The sequence below is a fragment of the Pseudorasbora parva genome, chromosome 3 (genome assembly GCF_024679245.1).
Source record: "Pseudorasbora parva isolate DD20220531a chromosome 3, ASM2467924v1, whole genome shotgun sequence".
In the NCBI taxonomy this organism is placed as follows: domain Eukaryota; kingdom Metazoa; phylum Chordata; class Actinopteri; order Cypriniformes; family Gobionidae; genus Pseudorasbora; species Pseudorasbora parva.
Genome location: NC_090174.1, coordinates 45,924,071 through 45,935,201, shown reverse-complemented (window position 1 = coordinate 45,935,201; position 11,131 = coordinate 45,924,071). Strand labels below are relative to the sequence as shown.

The 11,131-nt window shown below is 37.7% G+C and overlaps 1 protein-coding gene across 3 annotated transcripts; it reads left to right on the top strand.

Moving 5' to 3' along the window:
• Positions 1–17: 17 nt before the first annotated feature.
• On the top strand, positions 18–11,114 carry zdhhc15a (zinc finger DHHC-type palmitoyltransferase 15a). 3 transcript variants are annotated; one of them, XM_067439166.1, is made up of 12 exons: positions 18–185; positions 969–995; positions 1,181–1,212; positions 2,029–2,149; positions 3,946–4,015; positions 4,551–4,583; positions 4,893–5,013; positions 8,173–8,305; positions 8,388–8,514; positions 10,024–10,124; positions 10,637–10,695; positions 10,784–11,114. In XM_067439166.1, the coding sequence occupies exons 1-11, from the start codon at positions 32–34 to the stop codon at positions 10,678–10,680; spliced, it is 963 nt and encodes a 320-aa protein (XP_067295267.1). In that variant the 5' UTR covers positions 18–31; the 3' UTR covers positions 10,681–10,695; positions 10,784–11,114. The 3 variants fall into 3 exon arrangements, with proteins under 3 accessions (XP_067295267.1, XP_067295264.1, XP_067295265.1); XM_067439163.1 differs by having other exon boundaries at positions 1,118–1,212; positions 10,784–11,105; XM_067439164.1 differs by lacking the exon at positions 969–995 and having other exon boundaries at positions 1,118–1,212; positions 10,784–11,111.
• The last annotated feature ends 17 nt before the right edge of the window (positions 11,115–11,131 follow it).

The following is an 11,131-nucleotide window of genomic DNA, read 5'->3' as shown; positions in this document are numbered from 1 at the left end:
ACTGGTTGCTCCAGACACAGATGCTTCAGATATGGGGAGACTCGCGCTTGTCTCAACGGACACCGTGATGCTCCTGTCCGCATGTCTTCGCCGCTGCGCGCGTCTTCTCTACTGGATCCCCGTTACGGTCATTATCGTGGTTGTGATGTGGTCATACTACGCCTATGTCGTGCACTTCTGTTGGAGTGAGTAATATTTCTGCAAATTCATTAAAGTTAGTTTAATGACGCAGATTTCGTGGGATTAAAAGGCCATGGGATACTAAAATGTTGGAGAGACCGAGCTTGATTGTCATTTCGTTTAACATTTTGTTTAAGAGTCTGTAACTACGTTTTTTTGTTATGTTTCTCAATTTTTTATGATACTCATATTTGACTGCTACTGATTAAAATAGTTCCGAAATCCACAAGTATCACGTATCTGTGTTATTCTGTTACTCCATTGTTGAAGAGGATTTTAAGACATCTTAAATCATGGACGTCAGTTTTTTACATATACAGTTTTGTACAGAATTTGAATAAATGTTCAAAGTGAATTATTCCAACGATTATCACCTCCCCAACCCATGTTTGTTTGTGTGTGTGTGTGCGCGCAAAATTGCTAAACGAATAGAAAACATTTGAATTCAAAACGGCAAATAAAATTGCTATTAGTTTGGGTGGAAAATACAGATACAGAACAACAACAAAAAACAATAAATTGTGTGTATTAGTCAGTCAGAAATCTGACAAATGATGCCTGTGATTAGGTTATTTTGTACATTCTTTGTGGGTCCAGTATAAGTGCATTGGTGGTCATGTAGTGATTTCAGCCATGTAGCTCATGCCATATTGGTTAAATTGAGGCTGTTACATTCTCCGGTCTTCCTCTTATTATAAAAAGTTATTTAGCACCAGTTCGAAATCTAAATATTTAAAACTCTGTTCATTAATGGAAATATGAATGACTCTTGTTCATTTGTGTGCCAGTCCTGCTTACCTGTGCAGCTCAGAGAGGTATGACATTTGTGTTTTAAATATTTATTGTGTGACAATATGCAGTTCTAAAGTTTAAAAGAACAAAATTAGCATTTACTTATACATTTTACTGATAATTGTGTATGTACTTATTCTCTCAGTGATGTTCCTTTGCCTGTTCCATGTGTGTTTTGGGATGTTCTTATGGTCATTTTGGAAAGCAGTGTCTACTCCACCATCCTCACCTTCTGTGGAGGTACAGTAGCTTCATAAATTGATAGTTCTTTACAATAAAATAAAAAGTTCCTTTACTGGACCAACTGGAGAGAGAAAGCCTATAGTTTTGAGACATGGTACAACTGTAACATTGAGGGGATATATATATATATATATATATATATATATATATATATATATATATATATATATATATATATATAATGACATAATAATCAGACCATATTTTTATATATTTATAAAAATGTATATAATATTCAACTACTGTTTTATTATAGAAATGTTAAATGGCCAACAGTAATATTCAGTGATGCAAACTACTAGATGTTTATGCCAAGTTACTGTTTTGAGTTTAAAATACAGGACTTCACATGTTTCTTGCAATTCATAATTAAATATGACAAGACTAGAAACATATGCCTAATGTGTCAACACTGTTCTAAGATTAAAAGGGAATGAGTATAATAAATATTTTAAGTTTTATTTGCAAATAATAATTCAAATAGAAAATTGAATTATTTAGGGCCCCCCAAAATTGGTTTAGTCTCCTCCAAATGTTCAAGACATGGTTACAGCCTTACATCACTAGTTTATTTGCAGTAATTTTTTGCAAGAGGAATTTAAATTCTTCACCATTTCTGCTGGCTTTACCCCCACAGTTAGAAGAGATAAGTAGACTTGGGCTCTTACGGGGGTCAGCCCATCCACTTTCAAGCTATTCAAGTCAGGCATGTCATATGTGACAAATGAGCGTAAGAGAAACCCCTCTCCCTCTCAGTGCACCGCCATCTAATTTACTAATTGTACGTGTTTGTGTGTGGGTGTCTGTGTTCAGTTTCAGCTCTCCTCTTCAGACTCACTGCTCTATGAACAGGAACGTGGCAGTATGGAGAAGAGTCAGATTCTCCTGGAAATCTCCCAGAAGCTTCCAGTTCATACACGTACAGCAACCGGAGGTCAGGAAACCTGTCAGTGCTATCACGGATAAACATGACAATGTAAAGTATAAATAAAATCCCCAAACTAAACTGGACCGCCTCCAAATGTAACTCGATTCACACTGTACCTGTAAACATTAACCTGCTCCATCAGCACCATGTAATTGAGGGAAGACACTGAACTCTAAATTACTCCAGAGACACTGAATCTGCAATTAGTGCATTTTGAATGGCCTTCAGTGAAAAGCATCTGCATCATGTTAGAAGGTTCCCTGCTTCAATGGTTCCTGCACAGCTTTGTAACAGAAGGGAATCTGTAATCCATGTACTGAATACTCAGCACTGTGGCAAAATTAATTATATTCTAGGTCTATGTCTTGAGTTTGCAGTCTGATTCACAAACAGTGACTCTTATGTGTCAGTTCTTTTTAGTGAATCAAAAACATGCAGCCTTATCAGTGTGGCTCAGATCCTGAAACAAATGACTCTGATGAGTTTGTTTTATTGAATATTTCAAAAAGACAAGTTGCTATTTTAATCAATATCGATCACTACCTTCATTTTCAGCATTAGTAGAGAGAGGATTTCTCCCATATAGACAAAACGAAGATTAAAAATGAAATACAGCCAAATGAACTGGATATTTGGAATCAGATGGAATCAATAAATCTGAATGAATACCCAGGCCCACAACAGACCAGAATTCTGTTACTTGATGAAAATCTATGAAAAATAATGATGTCAGATACATCTTGTAACAGAATGCAAAATTCTATAAAGATTCTGACTAACATATACGTGTGTGCTCCTCTAAAAAGTCATACTGAGTCATAATGGTTTGGTGCAATAAGGAAAAGAAAATAATGACTGAAAACTTTTGTTTAAATTTCTACTTTAGTACAAAAGTAAACAACTTACAGGTGATCAGTTCAATAGCACAGACAATAGCACAATTGTGTCAAGAACAAACAAAACCCATAAACAAACAATTAGAATAATAATAAAATAAATTCCAGCTTGCTTACCAACCCCCATCATATATGGTAACTCTTAAATTTAGGGTCCAAATCTCACTTAAGTTGCTAATTAACATCCTTTTACTATGATATTGGCTGTTTATTAGTACTTATAAAGTCTTATTATGCATGACCATGTTCTACATCCCTTAAAGGGATAGTAACCCAAAAATGAAATTTCTCATGATTTATTCACACTCAAGCCATTCTAGGTATATATGACATTCTTCTTTCAGACGAACACAATCTGAGTTATATATATTTTTTAAATCCTGGCTAATACAAGCCTTATAATAGCAGTGAATGGGAGCCTTAAAAGTGCATCTATCCATTATAAAAGTAACCCAAACTGCTCCAGGGGATTATTAAAGGCCTTATGAAGTGAAGCGATGTGTTTGTGTACGAAAAATATCCATATTTAAAACTGGTTTGAGGATGAGTAAATCATGGGGTCATTTTAATTTTTGGATGAACTATTCCTTTAATCCTACCCAATACCTAAATTTAACAGCTAACTTACTAACTTTTGATAAGAAATAAATTGAACTTTGAGGCAAATATATGTATGTGCTTTTGATTGAATCTGAATTCTCCAAGATTTTTGTTAACTAATTTAAAATTATCTTCTATTATAAGATACAGTATACAGCATGAATGAAAACATGCGTCAGGCCCTTATAAAAAGGAATTTCATTTACATGCGTCAGGCCCTTATAAAAAGGAATTCCATTTACCTAAATATTGGAGAAAATGTTATTTATTTATTTATTTGGTTGTTTGTGTGTGTGTTCATCTCAGATATCAGGTTCTGTCATCACTGCCAATTGATAAAACCAGATCGCTGCCATCACTGTTCTGTCTGCCAAATGTAAGAATCTCTCTCTCTCTCTCTCTCTCTCTCTCTCTCTCTCTCTCTCTCTCTCTCTCTCTCTCTCTCTCTCTCTCTCTCTCTCTCTCTCTCTCTCTCTCTCTCTCTCTCTCTCTCTCCCCCCCCTTCCCCCATTTCTGTGTGTGTGCGTATCAGTGCATCTCCCACTCATCTACGCACTCTTCCCTTAATGAAAGGGAGAGACGTTGAAATGTGATCTGTGTGCGAGTGTGTGTGATAATTACAGGATGTTGTTGTAGCGCTTGGTCACATTTATTTGAGTGGACACAGTGAATCTTCTCAAATGAGTTTCGCTCCATGTCAATATCAGATTCCCTGCCTTTGATTAAAGTCCAGGTCTGAGTGTGAGAGAGAGTGAATGCAGTGGAGGAAAAGAATGACTATGTGTGTTTATGGAGATGTGTGTGTGTGTGTGTGTCTGATTACACTAGGGGTTTTATTATTATTTAATGAGAATAGTTCCTGTGGCCTGTGCACTTCACTCCTGCGGTCTGTCTCTCTTTTTTTTTTGTAGGTGTGTACTGAAGATGGATCATCATTGTCCCTGGTTTGTAAACTAAATTAAAATATGTCCGATTTACTTTCTAGATGCATCTGTCTGTTTATTGTTAATGATTTCTTGGTGTATTTTATTTTAAAGAATAAAGAATCTTTGTAATCTATAGCTTGGTAATGGTTAATCAAAGGTTAGTAACTTGCTCTTCCTGTAAACATCTTTTTATTTTCTACTGTTTCTTAGTCTGTGCAGGCTATTGAAGCCAAATAACCCCTTTTTAAATTATTAATGTAATTTTTTTTTTTAAAGTGACACCTATTCTCTTCTTTTCGTGTGTTTGTGTGTTGTGAGCATATTCAGGCTGAATAACTGTATTGGGTTTTCCAACTATAAGTTCTTCATGCTCTTCCTCCTCTACTCACTCGTGTACTGCCTCCTCATCGTCGCAACAGTTACTCCGACCTTCATCCAACTTTGGCTGGTGGGTGACATTTGTGCCTTTTGCATAGCATATTCTTTCGCAAGCTTTAAATGCACTAATTGGTAGAGACTAGTCTCAGTCTCAGATGGCACGTCCACGGATAACCCACCAACGCTTGGCATCAGATGTTTGAAATATACTAAGAATTTTACACACATTCTACAACCCCTTTTTCAGAATAGTTGGGAGATTTTGTAAAATGCAATAAAATCAAGAATCTGAGATTTTTTTATTTATTTTCATAAACCTTTGTTTAACTAACAAAAGTACAAAGAGATTTCCAATGTTTTCACTGACCAAATTAATTGCATTTAGCAAAGATAGATTTTGATTTTGATGGCTGCTTTACACTCCAAAAAAACTAACAATTTATAATTTGTTAACATTAGTTAACTACACTAAACATGAGTTAACAATGAACAGTTCTACTAGCCTGACAAGCCAGACCCACATCAAGATGTTTGGTCTGGAAACTCACCATAGACAGGGCTCAATCCGAGGGGCGGGATAAACGGTTGTCTTTCAAACTCCCTCTGCACGCGATAGGATAGCGCTACCACCAACCAGAGCAACGAAGGTGAAACAGATCTTGTTGATAGATTAAACATTCACCGTATCCGGTCGGCAAAACTCCGAACACATCTTCCCTTTTTAAGAATGACTTCAGTGCCGATCTTTGTTCTTTTCTCAGAGAAAAGCTTAACTCCAAGTCTTCCAGAGTCGCGGTCAAAGCTGATTTCGAAAGACCGCCGTTTGCCAGTTTCTGTGTTTACTAGAAGCACGCAAAGCAAGTCGGACTTCGTCATTATGGCCCCACCCACCGACTCTATACACGATGTGATTGGCCCGGCAAGAGTTTGGCGATTACAGCTCAGAAGTGTATTGAGAGTTGCTAGACGACACTCGCGGGCAGATTAGATTTGCTGCCGCTAGGGTGTGTCTAGATTTCTAGGCTACAGTTCTACTGCATTTGTTAGTTAATTTCAAAATGTACTATGTTTGAAAAATAAAAAGTTGCATCTGTTAACATTTAATGTGCTGTAACAAATAATGCTAATAATATATATATACAGTGAGGAAAATAAGCATTTGAACACCCTGCTATTTTGCAAGTTCTCCCACTTAGAAATCATGGAGGGGTCTGAAATTGTCATCGTAGGTGCATGTCCACTGTGAGATACACTGTCACAATGTATGATTTTTTAACTATTGTATGCTACAGCTGCAAATACATATTTGAACACCTGAGAAAATCACTGTTAATATTTGGTACAGTAGCCTTTGTTTGCAATTACAGAGGTCAAACGTTTCCTGTAATTTTTCACCAGATTTGCACACACTGCAGGAGGGATTTTGGCCCACTCCTCCACACAGATCTTCTCTAGATCAGTCAGGTTTCTGGCCTGTCGCTGAGAAACACAGAGTTTGAGCTCCCTTCAAAGATTCTCTATTGGGTTTATGTCTGGAGACAAGCTAGGCCACGGCAGAACCTTGATATGCTTCTTACAGAACCACTCCTTTGTTATCCTGGCTATGTGCTTCAGGTCATTGTCATGTTGGAAGACCCAGGCTCGACCCATCTTCAGTGCTCTAACTGAGGGAAGGAGGTTGTTCCCCAAAATCTTGTAATACATGGCCTGGTCATCCTCTCCTTAATACAGTGCAGTCACCCTGTCCCATGTGCAGAAAAACACCCCCAAAGCATTATGCTACCACCCCCATGCTTCACAGTAGGGATGGTGTTCTTGGGATGGCACTCATGATTCTTCTTCCTCCAAACACGTTTAGTGGAGTTATGACCAAAAAGTTCTATTTTGCTCTCATCTGACCACATGACTTTCTCCTATGACTCCTCTGGATAATCCAAATGGTCATTGGCAAACTTAAGACGGGCCTGGACATGTTCTGGTTTAAGCAGGGGAATCTTACATGCCATGCATGATTTCAAACCATGACGTCTTAGTGTATTACCAACAGTAACCTTGGAAACGGTGGTCCCAGCTCTTTTCAGGTCATTGACCAGCTCCTCCCGTGTGGGTCTAGGCAGATTTCTCACCTTTCTTAGGATCATTGAGATGAGACAAGATGAGATTGTGCATGGAGGCCCAGTCCGAGGGAGATTGACAGTCATGTTTAGCTTCTTCCAATTTCTAATGATTGCTCCAACAGTGGACCTGTTTTCACCAAGCTGCTTGGCAATTTCCCCGTAGCCCTTTCCAGCCTTGTTGAGGTGTATCATTTTGTCTCTAGTGTCTAGTTTTGGACAGCTCTTTGGTCTTGGACATGTTAGTAGTTGGATTCTTACTGATTGTATGGGATGGACAGGTGTCTTTAGGCAGCTAATGACCTCAAACAGGTGCATCTAATTTAGGATGATAAATGGAGTGGAGGTGGACATTTTAAAGGCAGACTAACAGGTCTTTGAGGGTCAGAATTCTAGCTGATAGACAGGTGTTCAAATACTTATTTGCAGCTTTATCATTTACATTTATGCATTTGGCAGATGCTTTTATCCAAAGCGACTTACATTGCATTCAAGGTACACATTTTTACATTATTGTTCTTGATCAGTTCTTGCTTTCCCTGGGAATCGAACCCATGACCTTGGTGTTGTTAGCACCACACTCTACTGGTTGAGCTACAGGAAAGCAGCATCTTACAAATCAATAGTAAAAAAAAATCATATATTGTGATTTCTGGATTTTTTGTATAAAAAAAAATATATATATATATATATATATATATATATATATAGTGAGGAAAATAATTATTTGAAAACCCTGCTATTTTGCAAGTATATGTATATGTATATATATATGTGTATATATATATGTGTGTATATATATATATATATATATATATATATATATATATATATATATATATATATATATATATATATATATATATATATATATATATATATATATATATATATATATTACTCAGTGTTAGTTTGTTAGCTTCTGCATACTAATATGGGACCTTATTGTGTAGAGTTGTGTATCAATTCTCAAGTTGTGTGACAATTTCTCTCTCTCTCTCTCTCTCTCTCTCTCTCTCTCTCTCTCTCTCTCTCTCTCTCTCTCTCTCTCTCTCTCTCTCTCTCTCTCTCTCTCTCTCTCTCTCTCTCTCTCTCTCTCTCTCTCTCTCTCTCAGGGCAGACTGTTTGATAGTTGTGTTAAACTGCATGTCTTGTTCCTGACACTGGTGTCGGCCATGTTTGCTGTTACTCTCTGCTTTTTGCTCTTCTTCCACATCTGGCTGCTTGCCAGCAACAAAACTACTCTTGGTAAAACCTGCGTTTCACATATGCACATTATTTATATGAGGTTTTGTAGGCATCATAACATCTCTTGCTCTCTTTCTCTCAGAGTGGTTGTCAGTCCCCTTTTTTGCAGATGGACCAGGAAGTGAAGCGTTTGATGTAGGTGTCCGGGCAAACTTCTTACAGGTGTTTGGGGAAAAAAAGATACACTGGCCATTTCCGGTGTTTAGCAGGTCAGTATAAAGCAGTAATCACCATTGATGGCACCCTTAAACAGCCTACAGCTTATAAACAGTATATTTTTCAGTATTTTCAGTTTCAGTACGATGTCAAGCAGCACAATTGTTTTGATGATAAAAGGGACTCTTCAGCAACAGGTTTCTTCAGCACCAAATCAGCATAATAGAATAATTTCGGAGTGGATATATATATTTCAGTCATGACAACTCTGTGTGTGTGTGTGTGTGTGTGTGTGTGTGTGTGTGTGTGTTTAAAAATTGATAATCATGCAAGAGTATTAGGACACAGCTTGTTATTTCTTTTGAATGTACAAGGCCTATCCTGCTTACTAAGTGATTGGTAATGATAACATCAAGGTTTTGTCACTGAGGCCACACCATATGCTTTGAATTGGTATAATTCAAAGCCTCTCGAAGTAGCCTTGAAGCACATGTTGCTATTTTAAGGTGAAAGAAGGAGCCAACAAGTGGGCAGTGGGTTCGAATAAAAGCCCTTTTTAATGCTGGCTGGAGTTACTGCCACATAGCCAAGGACATGAGATGCAGTTCAAGCAATGTAGATGGCACTTTAGACTGCCATGATGCAACCAATTCACACCAGAACCGAAAGGGGAGAGGTAGAAAAAAGAAACTTTCAGACAGACAAGTGAAGAATCTCTGCATGACGAGATGGACAAAGGAAGATGGGTATAAAGTGTTGTGGACTGACAAGTCCAAGTTTGAACAGTATGGTAAGAAACGAAGAGGGTACGTTCGATGGAGGAAGGTGGAGAGAGAAAAAACAGAGAGTCTCTTGCCAACAGCTAAACACAGAGGGGGTAGTATTATGCTGTGGGGTGCATTTCAGGCTCAGGAGCTGGGGATTTAGTGAAAATTGATGGCATCATGGATAAGAAAATATACCACAACATTTAGATGAGGCATGGAGTACAGTCTTAAAGTCATCTTATTGGGCCTGGATTTATTTTCCAAGAGGACAATGACCCTAAACATTTTGTGAACTATTGATCGAACTACCTACAACGGAAGGAATCTGCAGGAACTTTGAAAAGGATGGACTGGTCCTCTCAAAGTCCGGACCTCAACCCCATCGAGCACATTTGGGACAATATTGTGGGATAATATTAGTGTTGAAGTTTTTAGGAAATATAATGACACTAGGCCAGAGAGAGACCAATATAATAGAAAGTAGCCATTTAAAATTACAATAATATTTCACAATATTTTATGTTTTTATTTTTGTATCAAATATACAGCTGTGGTGAGCATAAGAGACTTTTAATTGAAATGGTATATTATTGCTTACCGTCTTTTATTATATTGCTGTTGGCACAGATTTCAAGGCTGGTCTTGCAGTTATGGTACCATAGGCAAAACAAAACCTAAAACTCTCTTAACTAATAAAATCACTGCAAGCCCAGCCTTGGGATTGACATTTTTTTCCTGATAATAACACTGATACCACTGCTTATGTTTACCAACTGTTTCTTTTATGTTCATCAGTCAAGGAGATGGACATTCATTCCCCTTGAGATGGCAGATGTCGTCTCGCAGTCCTTCGGTGATGAATGGGAATGGGCATTGTGTCATGGAAGGAATTGTGGGTAAGAAATATACTATCTGAATCATATTTCAAAATTCAACAAATGAGTTGATCAATCCAAACCCAGTTTGTCGGTTTAGAGAGTCATCTAATTATTATCGGCACTGTAGTCAGAATGGTTTGGTAAATCTTTTATTTAGAGGGAGACTGAATTTATCCCAGTTCTCACGCTGTCGCTGAAGGTGATCTCCTCTCTGCTTCTGTCATTAACTTAAGTGTGCTATCACAAAGAGTAGGATTACGAACACACATCCTCTAAAATTCCCCCACTAACTCTTAATGGCACTCTGAATAGTATTTTTTTAATTCTCATAAGTAACTGGCAGTTCAGGAGAAAAACATCGGGAATCTTCTATTGTAAAACAAAGTTCATCTTTCTTCATTTTACAATTTTGTGAAAAGCAAGTTCAGACCCCAAGTTTATACTGCCCCCTTGAGGCCAAACAAAGGCTGCACAACCTGATCAAATTGTGATTTGAGCCATTTGTCTGTATCATTCTTTTCTGCCATCAGTCTCACCTGAGGGGGTCTCTGTTACCATAGCTGTGGATGACTAACAGTAATGAGATAAGGTATGAGAAATGATTCTTCTGCAGTGCCAAAGTGTTCCAATTAAACTAAATAAAATCCAAATAATAGAAACGTGTTTTGTCTTTCTAGGTTAACGAAATGCGTTACGTGACATTGTCACAGTGAGGCGATTTTAGAAAGATCTCAATCACAGGTTAAGCTTACAGGAGTGGTGGACGGCCTTCAGGGAGACGAGGGGTGAGGGTGAACACCTGCTCGCATGCTCAGTTTTCACCTGGAACACTTCCTAAGGGAGCGATCAGGTCTCCGAAACCTCTTTTACTGATCAGGGTGTGAGAGAGCTTTATCAGGTGTCCCTTTAAAGTGATAATCTTTTAAATTCAATATTTTTTGCTGAAATGTAGTGTTTTTCTGTTGTATGATTGGATTCTAGATTTATGGTGACACTATTAAATAGTGTCTTATAGGTGTTTTAAT